The 21,159-nt window shown below is 36.0% G+C and overlaps 2 protein-coding genes across 2 annotated transcripts; one reads left to right on the plus strand and one right to left on the minus strand.

Moving 5' to 3' along the window:
- Positions 1-2,962: 2,962 nt before the first annotated feature.
- LOC119999120 lies at positions 2,963-14,203 on the minus strand. Its single transcript, XM_038846640.1, has 9 exons — positions 14,180-14,203; positions 13,164-13,235; positions 12,569-13,049; positions 12,071-12,523; positions 11,791-11,929; positions 10,212-10,296; positions 3,571-4,183; positions 3,276-3,353; positions 2,963-3,195 (listed from the first exon to the last, which is right to left on the minus strand). The coding sequence occupies exons 1-9, from the start codon at positions 14,201-14,203 to the stop codon at positions 2,963-2,965; spliced, it is 2,178 nt and encodes a 725-aa protein (XP_038702568.1).
- Positions 14,204-14,258: 55 nt separating this feature from the next.
- LOC119998457 lies at positions 14,259-17,525 on the plus strand. Its single transcript, XM_038845792.1, has 2 exons — positions 14,259-14,662; positions 16,982-17,525. The coding sequence occupies exons 1-2, from the start codon at positions 14,417-14,419 to the stop codon at positions 17,207-17,209; spliced, it is 474 nt and encodes a 157-aa protein (XP_038701720.1). The 5' UTR covers positions 14,259-14,416; the 3' UTR covers positions 17,210-17,525.
- Positions 17,526-21,159: the final 3,634 nt, after the last annotated feature.

Below are 21,159 nucleotides of genomic sequence, written 5' to 3' on the forward strand. Positions count from 1 at the left end.
ATTTTTTATCACCCCTAAATCCAATCCAACCCATTTGAAATATTGTCCGCTCTTGACTCAATATTTTAGATTACTTAAATAATGAAAATGAGTTCATGCTTATAAATCACATCGTTTGATAATCTTTTAGTGATAAGAAATATTTTGTTTCTTAAAAAATATATGAACAAATACATACTATAAAGTGTTTGAAATATATGAGGATGAAAATACTAATTGATTTATAAGTTTAGTTTTGATATTAATTTATATATTTTGGTTGGTAATTTATTTTGTTGGATTAAGAACTAAAATTTAAATTATTAAAATTAGAGTATAATATATATATTTTTGTTAAATAAATAAATTTGTGGTTCCGGGTGGAGATAAGTTCCATGGGCCATGAACAGAGTGCCTGTGGTCCATATTCACCCAAAATATCGTCAACCAATACTAATCTCTCGTTTACTTCCACGTGTAACCCAAAACGAAAGAATTTCCAGTCTCCCTGATATTTACAGGTGAACTGTACATGGGCCATGGACTGCACCACATTGAGCCTGCTGACTTTACCTGCGAAAATAGCCCGCTACTTTTCAAACCTTTTTTTTAATAATTATTTTTGTTATTTGAATATTAACACTAGATATTTTGGCTCTATTTGGTGGGGTGTTTGTTGGGACGGGTCCACTTTTCCGGGCCGCCCCACCAAACGAGGTTAAAAGCTGGGCATTACCATCCGCAAAACGGGGTGAGAGTATCTTGAAAATTAATACAACCACTCACCCAAACACACACTTTATCTAGCGACCGAGAGTATCTTGGCGAGTTCAAGGTAATTGTGGATCAACAAGCAATTTCTTGAATTTGAGATCTTTGTAGTTCTACTATATACCTAGTGAAGTCAAGTCCGAAGACCTTATTGGGGACTAGGCACATCAATTGTTAGGCTGTCCCTTTGTATGCTTGACCTTCAATGGTGGATTTGATAAAGAGTGGTTGCTCATAAACTCGAGATTTTACCTTGTTTTTAGTGATAAGGGGTTTTCTCTTTAAATCATTGTTTCCATTTATGCTTTATTGATATTATGCTTTCTCCTCGATTTCCCTTTGATTAATGTTTGGGTTATGTTGAGTTGAAGAATTGTAAGAATTATTGGAGTTGATTGAGTTGAGATTACCAAATATTTTTGTGGAATTGGGAGATTTCAATTGGTATCAAAGTTCGGTGTTAATCCAAATGCTTGATTAATTGTGAATTAATGGAGAATAATGTGGTTGAGAGTAAAGATGTGGAATTTAAGGTTACTAAAAAATTTATATTGGTGAAAGTTTCCACATATAGTTTTTTGTTAGAATCTGCTTGTAGAATAACCTAGTATTTATGAGACTAAAAAATCAAACGATTAGTAATGTTCACATATATAAAATATCTGTAGTATTAGGTAACCCATATAATGATAGCTCATGGGAGTTCAAATATCTTAAACGAAATTTTAAAAAGTTTTAATTCTCAAAATACATCTTAGATTTTTAAAAAATTTACATATGCAAAATCAACACATAAAACTATGTCTAACAAGATCCATTGTCGATAAGTTTTATCGTGTAAATCTTAATTCCATTATTTTATCAATGGATTTCTTAATTTCATTGTTTTTTTCAACGGAATTTCAAAAACAAATGAATTCAAAACTAAAACAATGAATTTTAGATTGTGCTTTAAAAAACAATAGAATTTATACTAAAACAATAAACCTTGGACAGTGAATTATGAGATAAAAGAGTGAAAATAAAACTATTACATTGATTTAATCAATGGAATAAACCAGTTGGGCTCCTATAGCTACTAAACTGATGGGTTACATGTCGTTTTCGATAAAATATTATTAAAGCAAAATGGAAATAATGGAAATAATCTTACACCAAAGTACACCGAAGATCAAGGTGAGGTTTATACCTTTGACCTTAAGGCGATTTATTGCATGTCTATAGTGTGCTCGCAATTCTTGCAATATCACCTTTCAGGTCTACTCGATCACACACTAATGCAAGCATGAATACTAGTGTAACAATGAACTAGAAACAATACCAAAACTCTCTCAAAAGACAAAGCAGAAGAGAAGAAGGGATTTTTTAAATATCATAAAATTGAAGGAATTCTCACATAATGGTCTAATGTATGAGTGTAAAATAAGGGTTACTTTTTAATGATTTGAATGAATGAGATGACAAGTGGAGTCCATTGTTTTGGGTCCCACATGTTTCAAATCAATGGTGTAAATATAGATTTGTCAAAATGCCATGTAGGCAAGGTTGACTGCCTAGATTGGTGAAAATCTGTCTAGGGTGATGAGTTGAAACAAATTTGAGAATGGGTGACTGAGTTGAAACAATGGTGATCTATCAATGATGTAAAGTTCAATGAACTCTCTAAGTTACAAGTCAAGAGAAGATACATTTGTGCATTGTGGATAAATTAATATTACGTGCCCGACAGGATCGACCCAGCCCTATGGATTCAAATGTGTCAGGACGGGGTTATGAGTTTAGCGGAGTGGCCCACGACACTTGTGGGTCGACCCACTTTATACCTCTAGTCTTACCTATAAAAAAGGAGTGGGACTATTTGAACCCAAAAATTTGCTATGTACACCCCATTCTCATTATACCCCAATTAAAAATATAAGATTATGTAGTGCACCCCTTTAACTGATTTTTCAAAAAAAATGATGTACACTCCAACATAACAGATGCTAGCCTTATAGTGAACCTGGGTAACAAAATAGAGCATGTTCAGCATGTTCATTACATTCAAATATGCAATAAAAGAACAAAAATACAAGGTAAATCAATCGATCAACTCCACAGTTACTATGTTGTATGACTTCGAGGGAGAAAGGGTAGTGAATTTCTCAATCCGAGCAACAAATTTTTTTGGCCAATTTCTTGCTCTAGGATGATAATGATCAACCCACATTTTTTATACTGGAGACAAGGGATTGTCTGCTGCTAGCTCCATTCTCACGAAGTGAGAGTCATTGATGTATCCAAAAACCATTACACCATGATTGCACTCTACTGGTATTGGATCCCTTAGTGGGAAAAAAGTGAGGCGTTGCTTCTGTGAAACCAGCACAACTACAACATTGTAGCAGGTGGATATGACATTACCCATATAAGGCATAACCATCCAATTGTTTCTAACTGCCATTTCTGAATAACATTCAACACTTGACAACAACTCAGATGTTGTACAGAAAGGCGACATGAGGATGTTATACTATTGTGCATACCTGTGCAACTCATTGGCAAGGTCTTTCCTAACAACTCTCCAATCATCATTCTCCCATCCAAAGAAAGATGCCACCACCCTGAAACCACAATGGTCATCTCCAGGAACATCAAAGATATTTGATATATATGGCTGCATGAACATAGGAAAGAGGGCCACCCAATTATTTGTGTTTGCATGCCTGGTTCTGTGGACTTTAAGTTTTGGCTTTGGTTTAGGGACATGAGCTTTTGTTTTCAATCTCTGTGATTGTGAAGCATGATAAACATTCAAATTCTACGGCCGTGAAGCATTACCTTCATTCAAACTCTGTGACTGTGAAGCCTGACTTTGTCCAACATCATCTAATACATGACCTTCTTGTGCATATTCAAAGGTTGAAGGGTCACACTTAGTTGATTTGTCAAAATCTTTGTGTCCCCTCTGCCCCTTCTTTCTCCCCCTCAAATTGACCTTTGCTTTTGGCTCCATTAGAGTAGTACTGCTTGGCTGGCCAACTAGTTGCAGCGGCCTTTTAATCTCGTACTTCTGATGTACAGTTGCAGCTGCAAACATCCTCCTAACAATCTCAATCTCGACCTCAATAGAGATTTCATCTTTAAGGTCTTCACTATAAGGTTTAATGCACAATTGCTTCCAATAATTGTGTACATCATTCAATGGGATACTCCTCCCTTCAGCTCGATACTGTGTTAGCATATGGCCACATGGCAAACCAAAAGCCTTGAGACATCTATGATTGCAATCAACAGCACTTAAACCATTGCTGCCAATAGATGCCAACTCAATTTCAATTTTCTCCAATGCAGCAGTGGAGACCATGTTCACCAAGTCCTTGTATAAAGGTATCCTAAAACGAATTGGCACTCTAGTCAGACTATCCTCAAATGAAGCTTTTATATCAACAACCTGACCTTGTAGCAAAAGGTCTATTTGTTATGATATGAGTTTTGATGATGAAGTGTGCATTCTATATGTTGATCAAAATATGTGTTCTATGTTTGCTATGCATTCTTAATTATATTCTGAACTTGTTTCTATCCTTTAATGCTTTAATTTGCAAGGCTAACAAAGATCAAGACATGAAGCTTTTAATCAAGCTTACAAGTCACTAAGTTTCAGGTTTCAGATTTCATTATGATTTGTCTTGTTGTTTTGGCCATTACTAATCTTACACAAGTTAGCATATCACAAGTTGTCATCCTATAAAGTCAAAGCTTGCTGAAATTCAATGAATGAGTACAGAAAAGAAAGATTAGCAGCTGATTTGAAATGGCAGCTAGCAAAGCATGCTGAAAATTAAATTATGAAGACTTTCCTAGCACCTACAAACATCACATGTTCAAGTTACTGCAAAAAGTTAAAGATGACTGCAATTGTTGAAAAGAAAAGCAATGAAGTAGGTGAAAGAGATAAGAAGTCAAAGTTGGCTGTAAAAGAAGTTGGAATTATTGAAGAGATGAAGAAATAAATGGAGAAGACAAGAAGTGAAATATAGCTGCAAATGGGAGCTGAAATCTTTCAAGATCACAAAGCCTTAAAAGTCAAAAAGGTCTAGCTCCATGCAACGGTCATGTTTAGGAATTCTAGTGCATATAAATGCTTCTATATACTCCATAGAACAACACAGAACTTGATTCCAATTCTCTGAGAGTTTTACAAGCATTCAAGCCTTCATTCTTACTCAGAAAATACTCGAGCTTCATTGTACACTCCTTGATCATTATAGAGTCACTTTGTACACACAATTAAGAGTCTAAGTGCTGGTGGTTAGCTTACAAAATCACAAGAAAGTGAGGCTGGCACTTGGTAAGCCAAAACAGCCATTGTAAAGTGAAGTTGGCACTTTAAACAACAGCTGGTGTAAAGAGAGAGGCTTGGCTCTTCAACAAGCAAATCATAGTGGATTCAAACTCTCAAGGAGGAGCCTTGAGGAGTGGATGTAGGACTATACGTAGCCGAACCACTATAAATCTGTTTGCACTCTCTTACCCTACTCTTTACTTGTTTATTTGTGTGTGTGCTTGTTGTATTTAGTTCTAGTACTTGATTCCTACTTGAACTAACCTAGACCTCAAGCTTATATTCACTAATATCAAGTTTCTATAAGATTTAAAGTAATCTGAAATCAGTAGGTTTAAACTCAAATTTGACATATTTTTAAGGGTAAAACAATTCACCCCCCCTCTTGTGTTACCTAGATTCTTTCAATTGGTATCAGAGGAAGGTTTTAAATTCTCATAAGAACTAACATTCTAGAGAATTAGATGGCTGAAGAGTTTGGAATGTCAATTAATAAACCACCATTCTTTAAAGGAAAAGACTATGCTTTTTGGAAAAATAGAATGGAGATTTTTCTACAATCAAATGACATTGAGTTATGGGAAATTGTAGCAAATGGACCATATAAACCAACAAAACAGATCAAGAAAGGTGAAGAAGAATCAGAGATTGATAAACCTAGAAGTGAATGGAGTGAAAATGACAAGAAGTTAGTGTCCTATAATGCAAAAGCTAAAAACATATTACACTGTGGACTAAGTAGACAAGAATATAATCATATTTCTACATGTGTAACAGCTAGAGATATATGGAAGAAATTAGAAGTTAAGCATGAAGGGACAAGTCAAGTTAAGGACTCTAAAATAAATATTCTTGTTCATAAGTATGAGTTGTTCAAAATGGAACCTCATGAGTCAATATCTGATATGTATGGAAGGCTTACTGGTTTAGTAAATGATTTAACTGCTCTTGGTAAAGTGTTTTCAGATGCAGATCAAGTTCAAAAGATCCTAAGATCTCTACCTAAAAAGTGGGATGCCAAGGTGACAGCAATTCAAGAATCAAAGAACTTGAAGACATTACCTCTTGAGGAACTCATTGGTTCCCTAATGACTCATGAGCTAAAATTGAAGGATAGAGAAGTAGAGGAAGAAGAGGACAGCAAGAAAAGAACTACTGCACTTGCTGTACATAGTTCCCATGAAGATAGTGAAGATGATAGTGATGCTGATACAGCTTTGCTGGTTAAAAATTTCAAAAAATTTATGAAGTACAGGAAGAAGTTTCCTAACAGAAGCAAAAGAAATGAAAAAGGTAAAACAATTGATGAAGTTGTTTGCTTTAATTGTGGCAAAGCAGGACATGTTAAAAATGAATGTCCAAGGAGGAAAAGAGTACACTACATAGATAAGAAGAAAGAAGATAAGAAAGCACTTAAATCTACTTGGGATCTAGATTCTTCAGAGTCGGACCAATCTGATAATGAAGATATCAGGGCAAACTTTTGCCTAGTTGCTAAGGAAGAAGCTCATTCTTCTGCAGAGGTTAGTGAATCTGATTTGGACTCTGATTATGATGATATTTCTATTGATGAATTATTTAAATCTTTCCAGGAAATGTGCAATCAAAATGAAAAACTTATCTTTGTAAACAAGAACTTGAAAAAGGAAAATACTAGCTTGAAAGATAAAGAGAAAGCATGTCTAGAAGAAATAAGTAAATTACAAAGCAAGCTTAACAACTTAAACATAGAACTAGAGGAGCTGAAAAATTTTAAGGACATTACTATGCCTGATAATTCAGATTTGCTAGAAGAACTTAGATGTCTAAAAGAAAAGAACAAATGCTTAGAAGAGTCTTTTAAAAAATTTTATGCTAGTTCAGACAAGCTTGATAACATCCTATCTATGCAAAAACCATATCTAGATCAAACAGGGATAGGATACAATCCTACTAAATTGAAGGAAACATTATTAGAAAGAAGCAAATTTGATTTTAATGCCTCTACCAGCTCAGTAATTAAAAATTCCAGATTCAGGTCAAGAACTATAAATAAAAAAATTGTCCAAATTTGGGTTCCTAAAGGAACATATGTTGTTGATACTAACCACCAAGGACCCCACAAAGTGTGGGTACCTAAATAAACACAAATTTTCTGCAGGTTTGTCTAAAATCAAGCCTTAAAGCTTGTGAATGGTTTCTGGACAGCGGGTGTTCTAGACATATGACTGGAAATCCAAAATTGTTTTCGTCCTTCACAAAGAAAGAAGATGGAGGATATGTAACTTTTGGAGACAATGCAAAGGGTAAGATCCTAGGTATAGGGTCTATAGGTAATCTCTCTTCTTTTTGCATTGAAAATGTGCTCTTGGTAGATGGTTTATCTTACAATCTATTAAGTATTAGTCAATTAACAGATAGAGATCTTAATGTGTGTTTTTCTAAGAAAAAATGTCTTATAACAAGTGCTGAAAATGTCACAGCTTTAACTGGTTTCAGAAAAGGTAACGTTTATAAAATTGACTTGGAAATGTTACATGCAAGTTCTGTAAAATGCTTAGTTGCATCTGAATTAGTAATTGAAAATTGGCATAGAAGACTTGGACATATAGGTATGAGCACCTTAGCTAAATTGACTAAAAGAGGGCTAGTTAAAGGAGTTCCAAATCTGAATTTTGTCAATAATGGTGTCTGTGATACTTGCACAAGAGGCAAGCAAGTGAAAAGCTCTTTTAAACCTAAAGATGTAGTTTCTACTTCAAGGTCATTACAACTATTGCATTTGGACCTTTTTGGTCCTAGTAGAGTAAAAAGTCTTGGTGGAAAATCTTATGCTTTTGTTCTAGTTGATGACTATACAAGATTTACATGGGTTCTATTTTTAGCACATAAAAATGAGGCCTTAACTGAATTTTCAAAACTAGTAAAGAAATTGCAAAATGAAAAGAGTTGTTGCATATCTAGAATAAGAAGTGACCATGGAGGTGAGTTTGAGAACAATGAATTTGTAAAATATTGTGATGAACAAGGTATTTCACATAATTTTTCAGTTTCTAGAACACCACAGCAAAATGGTGTGGTGGAAAGGAAAAATAGAACTTTACAAGAAATTGGAAGAACTATGATGCTTGAAAACAATTCACCTAAGTATTTTTGGGCTGAAGCAATAAATACAGCTTGTTATGTCTCAAATAGGTTAACAATAAGACCTATTCTTAAGAAAACCCCTTATGAGTTGTGGAATGGAAGACCTCCTAGAGTTGATTATTTTAAAGTTTTTGGATGTAAATGTTTTATTCTAAATACCAAGGATAATCTAGACAAATTTGATTCCAAATCTGATTTAGGTATCTTTCTAGGCTACTCACTGGTTAGTAAAGCCTATAGGGTGTTTAATAAAAGAACTAAATGTGTTGAAGAAGCAATACATGTTAAATTTGATGAATTATCTACTCTAACACCTTCTTGTGAGAAAAATGTGGATATAGTAACAGAAATTACAGAATTAACAAACAAGGAAAAAGCTGGTACAATTTCTCCAGAGAAGGAAGATGACTCTGAAGAGGAAGTTGACATTTTTGGAACTAAGAAACAAGAAGAGAAAAATGAGTATAAAACTCATGAAAGCACAACTTCAATACCAACCATAGTAGTGGATCCAAAGAAACCAAGGTACACAACATATCATTCACCAAAAGAAATAATTGGTGATGTACATGAAGGAATTCAGACCAGAAATTCCAGGTTATCATCTCTTAATGTTTTCAATTTTGTTGCACTCATTTCTAAGATTGAACCTAGGAATATAAGTGAAGCTATAGATGACAATGATTGGGTTATTGCCATGCAGGAAGAATTAGATCAATTTCAAAAATGTAATGTATGAGAACTAGTTCCAAAACCAGAAAATAAATCAATCATAGGTACTAGATGGATTTATAGAAATAAAATGGATGAAAGTGGTGTAGTTACAAGGAATAAAGCCAGGTTAGTTGCACAAGGTTATAATCAACAAGAAGGCATTGATTTTGGTGAAACCTATGCACCCGTAGCTAGAATGGAAGCCATAAGACTATTAATTGCATTTGCATGTTACAAAGGAATAAAATTATTTCAAATGGATGTTAAAAGTGCTTTCTTAAATGGAAAAATTAATGAAGAAGTGTATGTTAAACAACCACCAGGGTTTGAAGACTTGAAACATCCAGATTATGTTTTCAAATTAAATAAAGCTCTTTATGGATTAAAACAAGCTCCTAGAGCCTGGTATGAGAAGCTGTCCAGCTTCTTAATTCAATGTGGTTTTAGCCGTGGGAAAATTGATAACACTTTGTTTATTAAGATTAAAGATCAAGATATACTACTAGTACAAATATATGTTGATGATGTGATTTTTGGAGCTACTAATGAGTGTATGTGCAAGGAATTTGCTGAAAGAATGCAGGGGGAGTTTGAGATGAGCATGATGGGTGAACTTACCTATTTTCTTGGCTTACAAGTGAAACAAACGCCTAAGGGAACACACATCAATCAAACCAAATACATAAAGGATCTTCAGATCAAATTTGGAATGGACAAAGCTAAACCTTCTCCAACTCCTATGGCAACTACAACTAAACTTGACATAGACTCAGAAGGCAATGAGGTAAATTCAAAACTCTATAGATCCATGATTGGATCTTTGCTATATTTAACTGCCAGTAGACCAGATATCATGTTTAGTGTATGTTTGTGTGCTAGATTTCAATCAAATCCTAAGGAATCACATCTAAAAGCTGTCAAAAGAATTTTTAGATACTTAAATGGTACCCCTACTTTAGGACTATGGTATTCTAGAGAATCAAACTTTGATTTGTTTGGTTTCTCTGATGCTGATTATGCAGGCAGCATGATTGATAGGAAAAGTACCTCTGGCACATGTCAATTTCTAGGAAGAATGTTAGTTTCCTGGTATTCTAAAAAGCAATACAGTGTGGCTCTATCAACCACAGAGGCAGAATATGTAGCTTTGGCGGGCTGTTGTAGTCAACTATTATGGATAAGACAACAACTAAGTGATTTTGGACTCACATATTCAAAAATCCCAATTATGTGTGATAACACAAGTTCAATCAATCTATCAAACAACCCTGTGCATCATTCCAAAGCCAAACACATAGATGTTAGGCACTATTTTATCAGGGACCATGTCATAAAGGGTAATGTTAGCATAGAATACATTGACACTACTCACCAACTTGCTGACATTTTTACAAAGCCCTTGAATTCTGAGAGATTTAAATTCTTAAGACATGAACTAGGATTAACTCAAACATCTTAGTTTCTACCATGCATCATTTCAGGGGGAGCATTCAATATTATTCTTTTTGATTATTCCAAAAAGGGGGAGAAACATTGACAAATTGACAAACATCAAGACTTAAATCTGATTTAAGTCATACATATTTTGTCATCATCAAAAAGGGGGAGAATGTTATGATATGAGTTTTGATGATGAAGTGTGCATTCTATATGTTGATCAAAATATGTGTTCTATGTTTGCTATGCATTCTTAATTATATTCTGAACTTGTTTCTATCCTTTAATGCTTTAATTTGCAAGGCTAACAAAGATCAAGACATGAAGCTTTTAATCAAGCTTACAAGTCACTAAGTTTCAGGTTTCAGATTTCATTATGATTTGTCTTGTTGTTTTGGCCATTACTAATCTTACACAAGTTAGCATATCACAAGTTGTCATCCTATAAAGTCAAAGCTTGCTGAAATTCAATGAATGAGTACAGAAAAGAAAGATTAGCAGCTGATTTGAAATGGCAGCTAGCAAAGCATGCTGAAAATTAAATTATGAAGACTTTCCTAGCACCTACAAACATCACATGTTCAAGTTACTGCAAAAAGTTAAAGATGGCTGCAATTGTTGAAAAGAAAAGCAATGAAGTAGGTGAAAGAGATAAGAAGTCAAAGTTGGCTGTAAAAGAAGTTGGAATTATTGAAGAGATGAAGAAATAAATGGAGAAGACAAGAAGTGAAATATAGCTGCAAATGGGAGCTGAAATCTTTCAAGATCACAAAGCCTTAAAAGTCAAAAAGGTCTAGCTCCATGCAACGGTCATGTTTAGGAATTCTAGTGCATATAAATGCTTCTATATACTCCATAGAACAACACAGAACTTGATTCCAATTCTCTGAGAGTTTTACAAGCATTCAAGCCTTCATTCTTACTTAGAAAATACTCGAGCTTCATTGTACACTCCTTGATCATTATAGAGTCACTTTGTACACACAATTAAGAGTCTAAGTGCTGGTGGTTAGCTTACAAAATCACAAGAAAGTGAGGCTGGCACTTGGTAAGCCAAAACAGCCATTGTAAAGTGAAGTTGGCACTTTAAACAACAGCTGGTGTAAAGAGAGAGGCTTGGCTCTTCAACAAGCAAATCATAGTGGATTCAAACTCTCAAGGAGGAGCCTTGAGGAGTGGATGTAGGACTATACGTAGCCGAACCACTATAAATCTGTTTGCACTCTCTTACCCTACTCTTTACTTGTTTATTTGTGTGTGTGCTTGTTGTATTTAGTTCTAGTACTTGATTCCTACTTGAACTAACCTAGACCTCAAGCTTATATTCACTAATATCAAGTTTCTATAAGATTTAAAGTAATATGAAATCAGTAGGTTTAAACTCAAATTTGACATATTTTTAAGGGTAAAACAATTCACCCCCCCTCTTGTGTTACCTAGATTCTTTCACTATTTTGTTGAAAGATTGAACAAAACCACCAACTGAATTGGACAGATATTTTTTCAGTTTAGCATGGCTACTTTCAACTCTGTTGGTGCTGGTGTTGCCCAAATGGAAGTACTGATCCACCCATGCTGAGACAAAGTATGTATTGTACTTAGACAACCAACTATATGTGATGTAACTCAAAACTTTTGGCTGGTGTTTAAATTTAGTGTGCACATCGATCACTGTCTCCTCATACTATTGCTCTGTCGATACATTCATCACTTTACCCCATCCTACTATGAAATTATCAAACTCAGTCTTAAGACGAAACAAACTAACACAGTTACTTAACACATTCCTAGAAATGTGTACTCTGCAAAGCATATTCTTTGCAGCTGGGAACACTACCTTCACTGCATTCATAAGTGCAATATCTCTATCACAAATGAAGACATCAGCCAACACACCATCAAATAAATCTCTGAAATACCCTAAAGCCCACACGTAATTCTCTTCTTTCTCTACATTCATGTAACAAAAGGCCACAGAAAATGTCTTATTAGTGGATGTCACACCAACTATCTGCAATAAGGGAAGCCTATATTTGTTCGTCTTGTAAGTGCAGTCGAGCATGAACACAAATGGGAAGGCTCTAGCAAGCTGGATTGAAGTGGAGCTGCACCAAAACAAATCCTTAACCACCTCTATTGTTTCCTCAAATCTATGCCTAGTAACATAACCTTTCTCAGTACACAACTTGAACAACTACTGCATATGTGACTTGCCTTCAGTCTCATGGATTCTCAGTACAATTCTGGCATTGTACACGGTCTTCATGGTTGATGCATTTGTTGGATCTTTTAGCTTAATGTGATTCAGAATGTCTCTTGTCTTCACCCCTGACTTGCTTAGCCTTTCAACTGTCTCCTTCTCTTCTTTATTAAGACGACCAACATATGAATGCCCTTCAAAGGTTCTAACCAGTGCATGATTGTGCTTCCCATTCAGTACAACTAACTTCCATGTCCCTGTCAGTGTGTCTACCACATGTGCTTTCATGGAGAATGGACATCCACATTTCTTTGTCGATGTCTTCCTCTTCACATTATCTCTACCCCTATAACCATCATTTCTCTCACAACCAAATAGAATCCTAGGGGTTCTATTTGGATCGTTTAAATCAGACCTCTTTACTACAACAACAATTCCATGCCTACAACCACTCTTCCTTGCATAATCAACAACAACCTCCTTATTCTGAAAAACCTGCACAATGCATATAATCCATCACAACACAATTACATTATCACCTACAACAAGTTAACAGTTTTGACATTTTCTCAATGACAAAATATAGGATTAATGACAGAAGAAATCTACCTTATTAGCCTGAAAATGGTTCGTTGTGTCAACTTCAATCCCAACTAGAGTAAATACCTCCACCACTTTCGCCTGTGAACAGAATAAACAAAGCCATGGCGTTTCTTAGGCTACAATGTGTAACGATCGAGGTCGAAGCAACCTAGGTATAAAAATGACACAAATACACTAACTAACCTGTCCACCGTCTTCAAACTCTTATTCGTCAAAGAAGTCTTCGTCTCCTTCGAAATGCTTGTCGTTGTCCATCGCCGCCGGAGTCACGAAGATCGATGAAAACGAGGGTTTGGATGCGTTGGCTTTTTGGGGAATGAAAGACAGAGAACAGAGGAGAGTGAGGGTGGGGGAAGGAGTATTTCACGCTAAATCTTGATAGGGACAAAGGGAGAAACGAGGTGTTATAAGATTTCATTTTCTCACGAGAAAATGGGGCGAACTTAGTATCTTGTGGGGTTCAAATAGTGCCACTCATAAAAAAGTGTAATAAAATAAATGCCAAGTGCGTGGCCCATGCCCTCAAGTAATACGGAATCTTTTTTATTTTATTTTTATTTTTTTTAGAAAGAAGTAATCCGTGTCTATTTATAAATTGAGATATAACTATTTTTACGCGGTTATTTGGATAATATAAAAAACACTTGGCGGTTCCTACCATCCAATTAAAAACATTGAAAATGAATGGAAAAAATCATTATACTAAAAATTTGGAACACCCAACAGTTTTACTTTTATTGTGTGAAAAAGGTTATAAAAATCTTTTTCGACATTTTATTTCTCTTCGAATTTATTTACTCGATAAAAAATAAATATTTAAGTAAAGTTAAAACTAAAAAACACATACACCCGAACCACTAATTGTAATGTAGCGCTAAAAAATTAAAAATGATATGTATCACTCTAATGATTAGGTTGAAATCCCTCTCCTCATTTAAAAGAAAAAAAACTTAAAATAAATTAATTTTCTCCATAAATCCCAAAATAAACCCTTTTTTAATATATGGAAATATTAAATAAACCTTTCTTTTCCCTCGGCTTTCCATGTCAATGTCTTCTATGTTGAGACACCTCACGCGCTTTAATGGACAAAAGTGGGTACTTCACGAGGAGGTGGAGAAGAATTAAAAAATTAAAAAAAACCAAATTGCTTTTCTTCTTCTCTACTCAATACCTTCTCAGCTTCCCTCTCACCAAAGCTTCCCCCCTCTCTCTCTGTGCTTCTCTTCCTCTCTCAGGGTCTTTGGAATTGAAGCTATATGTTTGGTTTTGGGGAAGAGCTTACAATAGACAGCTACAGAGTTCCATGGCTGATATGGATCCAACTACTGGTGCTCTTCCTCCTCCTCTTCCTCCTCTATTGTTTCAGTGTCTTCACTTCAGACTTCCCCGACGACGCCACCACCGGTACCTCCTCAGCTTCCCCTTCCATGTCTAATTTGGGGGAACCGATTGTCAATAAGCACGGTACAACAGCTGTTACAAGTCGCATACAAAATTTTCAGGTATTTGATTAGAATTTCTTCCAACTGTATCTGTGTTTTATCCGTATTTGATCGATTTCTTGTTGTTTAGAACGCGTTTTTTTTTTTTTTTTTGTTGCTCTGAACCTATCGATTTCGCTGTGTCACAAACTAGATTTTTGGTTCTTGGGGTTTATCGTCGTCCATTGTATCTGAGCTTTCAATTCATCCTACTCCTTCCAAAATAGGAAGGCCATGTTTGCCTTTTGCCTTTTTTCTAATCAATTTTAATGATCATTAGGGTGCGAGGCCCTTTGGTTGAGAAACATTGGTATTTGGTTATCGGTAAATTTTGGCCACCCAAAGAGGCCCTTTTTGATAGGGCTGTCAAGAAAACCGTGTCAAATCGGTAGGTTATTGTCAAATATATGTTAGGAAAGACCGATCAGATAATCGTCTGAAAGACCGAGGAAAACGACTAAACCGACCATGACCGATCAATGGATTAAATTTATGTAAAAAACTGAACAAAAAAATCGATTGAAACCAACTGTGGACATCCCCATACCCTATCTTTTGAGGTAATAATTATGGTTTGTTGGTCATAAAAGGAAGCTTCTTTTGGAAAGTTGTTCAAAAGCATTTGCTTATTATCTATTTCAAGTGAAAAATTAAGCATTTTTTATGGTAGCTAATTTGTTGGTAATGTGCATTCTACACTATTGGGTTAAGAACAAAACAGAGAATGTAGATTTACAAAAAAAATAAAAATTACAGTTCTAATAGTTAAAACAGTCTATTTATTGTATTCTCATGTTTGTTGTTTGAATTTTTTTGAGTATTCGCCTTGTGTTCGGGAATTGTTTACGTATTTCAATAATATTTTTCTATTCTGGAGTCGGAAAGCTAGGCCATCTCAAACCTTTTGGGGTCAAAAGAGAATATGCCAACCAACAAACTCCAGATAATATAATTAATAGGGCCACTATACAAGCTCCATTGAACTTTTATTTTGGGTCATGTGACATTGGATGAGGACAAATTATATTATCTTAAGGATTCAAATCTGACCCAAGCCGCAAATGAGTCATTGGTTGAGTGGCAATAACTTTGCATGTCCCTGACTGAGGTCATGGGTTCTAGTCTCACCTCCTCCGAATATTTACAAGGAGGTGTGTGGGCTTCGTCTGCCCCTGCGTGGGCTTGATTTGTGCCTCCTGCGTGGGGCCTGTTGACACCTGTACTTTCAGAGGCGGGTTCTAATCTCACCTCCTCCGAATATTTACAAGGAGGTGTGTGGGCTTCGTCTGCACCTACGTGGGCTTGATTGTCTGCCCCTGCGTGGACTTGATTTGTGCCTCCTGGCACCTACGTGGGCTTGATAGTCTGCCCCCTGCGTGGACTTGATTTGTGCCTCCTGCGTGGGGCCTGTTGACACCTGTACTTTCAGAGGCGGGTTCTAGTCTCACCTCCTCCGAATATTTACAAGGAGGTGTGTGGGCTTCGTCTGCCCCTACGTGAGCTTGATTTGTGCCTCCTGCGTGAGGCCTGTTGACACCTGTACTTTCAGAGGCTTTCTGGTGGTGTGTCGTATATTGTGTTTGTACTTGTACTCAAAAAAAAAAAAAAAATCTGGCCCAACCCTACTATCTATATCTAATTAATTATACATTATACATTTTGTTAGTTTTACTAGAACCTGGATAGCGGTGCCTTTAGCTTAAACTTTGTCCTCTATTGTAGAGACAATTTACTAGTTTTGACGTTTGTAGAGGCATCTCTCACCTTGGCCCAGAAAATATAGTAGAATAGATATGATTTTAAGAAAAAAATTGGTATCCAAGACATTGACAAATGGTGAGGGACATGTTTGACAGCATTGGACTAGGATCTGAATCATCAACTTTTATAGCTATGTTTATATTGAAATTACTCTCTCTTCAAATTAATGGAACCAACATGCCTCATCTCTTTTGTTTCTGTTCCTTTAATTTGACTCTGTTTATCATCCAGCATTTGTGCAGCTGAGTTTAAATGTCACATGGAAAGTTCTCTTGTTCTCGACTCTGTCAATGGAATGTAGGTGGACTCTGATCCAAATGAATTACTATTTTGGGTAGTATTTGGTTGGTTGTTGGCAATTGGTGATAGGAATTACCAGATGCAGGAGGGAGGAGGCCCATGGAATCTTGTTTAATTACATGGCAAATGCAATAGATAGGGAAACTTGCAATCCAAAAAAGACATCTTCAAAAATAATATGCTCATAGTTACATATTGTGAATTTGTGTAATTATCTATAAGTCAATTTGTGTAATAATAAAAGTTTGATTGAATTAAGAGATTTCTAATGGTATGTAGGTAGGAGAGATCCAAAGCATGAAAGGAGAGATAGCGACGAGCACGAGCAGAAGAATAGTGAGAGGAGACATTGCAGAAATGGAGGGCTCTCCGGCAAAGAACGCAACTCTTTTGTTTCTCCATCCATGCCACTACTTTAGGCTTGCTAGATGGGCATTCCTCAAATGTTTTGGTATTGACTTCGACTCTGAGAATTCTACAACAGGAGAAAATAGAAAAGATAGATAACATATCATCATTGATCGTTCTTCATCTTCTCTTCCTCTCGCAAGTGTAAATGTTGATTGTTAAGGTAGCTTGAAAGGTGTGTACTGGAGAATGATGATGCCGCTAGTCCCGGTAATCCAGGCCTTGAACAAAAGATATGCAAAGCAATGAAGATGGTGATTCTTCTGCCGTAAAAGGTAAGGACCATGTAAAACTAGGTTTTCTAGATACATATCTTACACACACGGCCATTTCATTCATATCATACCAATTCCATTCGACAATGTGAAATAACATCCGGAATCCTCACCGTCCTAATATTAATTTTTTTCCCAGACTTGTTTTTCTATGATCCTCACCAACTTTACCTCGATACTTACTTTTTTCTTTGATGAGATTCAATACATGAACGGAAGTGGAAGTGGAAGTGTTTGTTTTATGAAACACTTCATTTCTTCCTTCTAATAATTATTACAGGTCGAGCCATTGGTTGTATGGCAAGGACTTTGTATGTGAAGGACAGCTCATCCGCTATGGTGTGGGTTGAGTCCTGCCCCCACTCCCCATTCTTTGTATCAAAATTTTTTTTATTACAGGTCTCTGTCATCTATGTTATCTCTGCATTATGCTTTAAAACATTATTGGTATGGATTGTAGCAGTTGTTGGTTTCCCAGGAAACCAAAATTGCCAGTTAAGAATCCTTGGATTCGAGACCTCTCTGGACGGCGCACATTACATTTCTAATCGTGTATATACCGTGAACATGTGTTACCAAGTTCAAAGTTAACAAGAACAGGGATTGGTAATGAACCTCCTGTTTCCATCTTCATCTGTTTGCTGAAGAATATCGTTGAGGAAGAAGAACTTCTATGAAAGTGTCCCACTCTTCTGGTCCTTTGCTCCTGCCATCGCAATCCCATAACAATCACGAAACTCGTGCCAAATTTATGGAAGTATGCTTATGTATCTATTTTCGGCTACCTCTGTTCTGCTTTCTGTTGCTGCTAAATTACTCTCGCTAGGCTTTTGCTTCATGGAGTTCAATGGGATCCCCACAGCAAACTGAAAGCCCGATTCCCTTGTTACTTTACTTTGTGTACGTGACAAGGGGCTCGAAAGCTCTAACGTTGGCTGGGCCCTTGGGCTTCAAATGTTTTCTTAGTGGGCTTCTCGCTTTTGTTTTGAGATGACAAACTTTAGTACACTCCAGTTTTTACTAAATACACCTCTTGTTAATAGTAACCCATGAAAACTCTAAACTTTTATAAATACACCAAACTATATAAGTTTGAGACATTTTATAAACACACCCCTTGATCAGATCTGGCATTGTCGGCCATATTATCGTCTATCGGGGTCATTCTCAATTTGAAGTTTGTCGAAAACGTGAAATTCAGGCTCTTCCTGAATCGGTATTCGAGACCAAAATCATCCAAGAATATCTTGTTTGGGATCAAACTCGGATAGTCAATTTCCGACAATATCTTCACTGAAAAATGGGTGGAATGGAAGCGTCTTGCCAGTCCAAAGGTGGCGTCGCTTATGAAGCTCATCGGGGTTAGCCGGGTTTAGTTCGTGATGACTTGAGCTTCAATTTGGTGATAGTGGTTGCCAGATTGATGCTCAAACGACCACGATACCATGATTGGCCATGGGTGCTCATGAGGAAGGAGAAAGAGATGGTGAGGAGGTGAGGTGTAAAGAGTATGTCTTAGAAAAAGACAAAATAAAAGTAAAATCAACAAAATCGGGATAAAGTTAATAAAAATCAAAATGTGACTAAAACTTCCCTTTTGAAATTGATGTCTGCGAGGGCCTAAATTCGGAAGCACAACCCACTTACAATGCATGTAACTTCTTATCGATAATTATATTCTGGTGCCTTATCTTTATGAATTAGGTGCTCGTGGCCGTGTATCCGTATTTTTGAATGGGATTAGATCGATCCAGCCATTGGATGTATGACACGTGTCTATCGTTTGGTTCTAATTAAATCCGAGATTTGTTCCAATTTGTGAGGCCAATTGTCAACATCTAATGACAACGACAAGTCCATACTAATTCTACTTTTTTTGATAGTCATAGTTTTAAGACTCGTATCATATCGGTGTCTCTATTCTTAGTGTTTGTTTTTTTCCTCTTGCTTGTGATGGCAGGTAAAGATATGGAACTTGGGGTGGGTTGTACTAGATGGAGATGGGTGGCAGGGGCGTTCTTAGGGTGGGGCGAGATGGGTTGTCACCAGGGTCCCCATATCTCCGGGGCCTATATTTTTTTAAAAAAAACTATACTATTAATATTATAGTAGTCACAGGAAATATTAAATGAGTTAGTTATATTGTATATTGAAAATGATTTGGTGAAAAAATTGATTACACCAACATAATTAGTGATTTTGCATCTAGAAATGATACAAGTTTCATATTTAAATAATATACTAATATACAAACATTTAAATTTTTCTAAAGAGGATTCATTTTTTAGAATTCATTGAGCGAAATTAATGTTAACTTCAAAAGTCGATACCCCAAGCAAAACAGATAATACTTCTTTGTTTACACTAACAATCTAAAAATATCACCAAACCCACAACTGATTAAATATATATCATATGTTCATACATCTATAAATGTATATTTCTAGTTGATATTCAAAACGTCATGCATAATTCTTAAATAAAAGACAATGTTGTATACCATATGTTGTTCTTTTAGGCTTGGGTAGTAGAGGCCAAGGCTAAAAGCATGGGTCATTGGGGTAGAATGACTTGATAGGTTAGAATAGGAAATATTTTCATTGTTTCATATAGGTTGGACTTGCGCATTGGGGCCCTCAAGATAAAATCAATGGGGGCCATTTTATTTTATCTATAAAAGTATAATTTTAAAAAAAATTTCACTAATGTACCTTTGAAATCCTAGGACAATCATATGATCAGAAGGTGAGTGTTTCTTTGTTTTTTTTTCCCCCTTCCATTTTCATATATGCATACCTCTTTCGGTTGATTTATACTATACGCCACTCTCGTTTTCCCATGGAGCACCTAACAACGTATCTTCACAGACCAAGAACTATGAGATTGCCCCTTTCATAATTCCAAGTTGGTATTATGTAGCTATCACTCATCAGAGAGAGAAGAGTCAGACCCAAAACAGGGGAAAAAAAAAACCAAAAGAAAGAAAAGAAAATTAGCAGTGTTGGGATTATTGGACTGTTTTTGTTTGGAAGTTGGATTTAGTGCAAAGACATTTTGGACTGTTTTTCCTCATTTCCCTTATTTAATTTCTTCTCAAAAACCACTAAAAAAGAATTTAAGACAAGGAAAGATAAAATCAACCGATCAATCAAAACTGTTGAAATTTATTAGGCCAAATAAAGCAACTATTCTAGAAATCATACTCAACCACCACTTTTATGATTGAATTATCAATCATCCTTTTGGTATAGGATCAGTGTTATAAAAATCGGACCGTGTCGGTCGATCGGATCGGAAACCCGGTGACATAGCCATCAAGCCGGCACGGTCATGTCAATAATACTGTTTAAGCAAATGATCCTCCAAAAACCAGTCAAATCGGGCGTTCGACAGGAACATGCAAAGCTGGTCAATTTTATATGAACCGGAGAAATTATTTTTTAAAGTTAAATGATTATAAAATATTAGATTCCTTTGTAATTTCATTATCTGTATTCCATATTTTTCACATATAATATAAAATAAAATCTTGAAAATTTCAATATTAGTTGGGGCGGGTTTTGGGGTTGATTATAGGTGGATTGCAGGGCAGGTTGAGAGGCAGATCCTTCATCGCCCCTCCCCACCCCGCATGCGGGTTGGGTTTCTTTGCCTTGTCCCAATATCGAATTGGAAAAAACTCGTACTGGTCAAGGCGGATCGCATTAGGTCGGGGTGGATCGGATACGAATTGTCATCGTTAAATCGCATGTTGCAAACCAACCAACCGATTCT

This window comes from Tripterygium wilfordii, chromosome 5, assembly GCF_013401445.1.
Source record: "Tripterygium wilfordii isolate XIE 37 chromosome 5, ASM1340144v1, whole genome shotgun sequence".
NCBI lineage: Eukaryota > Viridiplantae > Streptophyta > Magnoliopsida > Celastrales > Celastraceae > Tripterygium > Tripterygium wilfordii.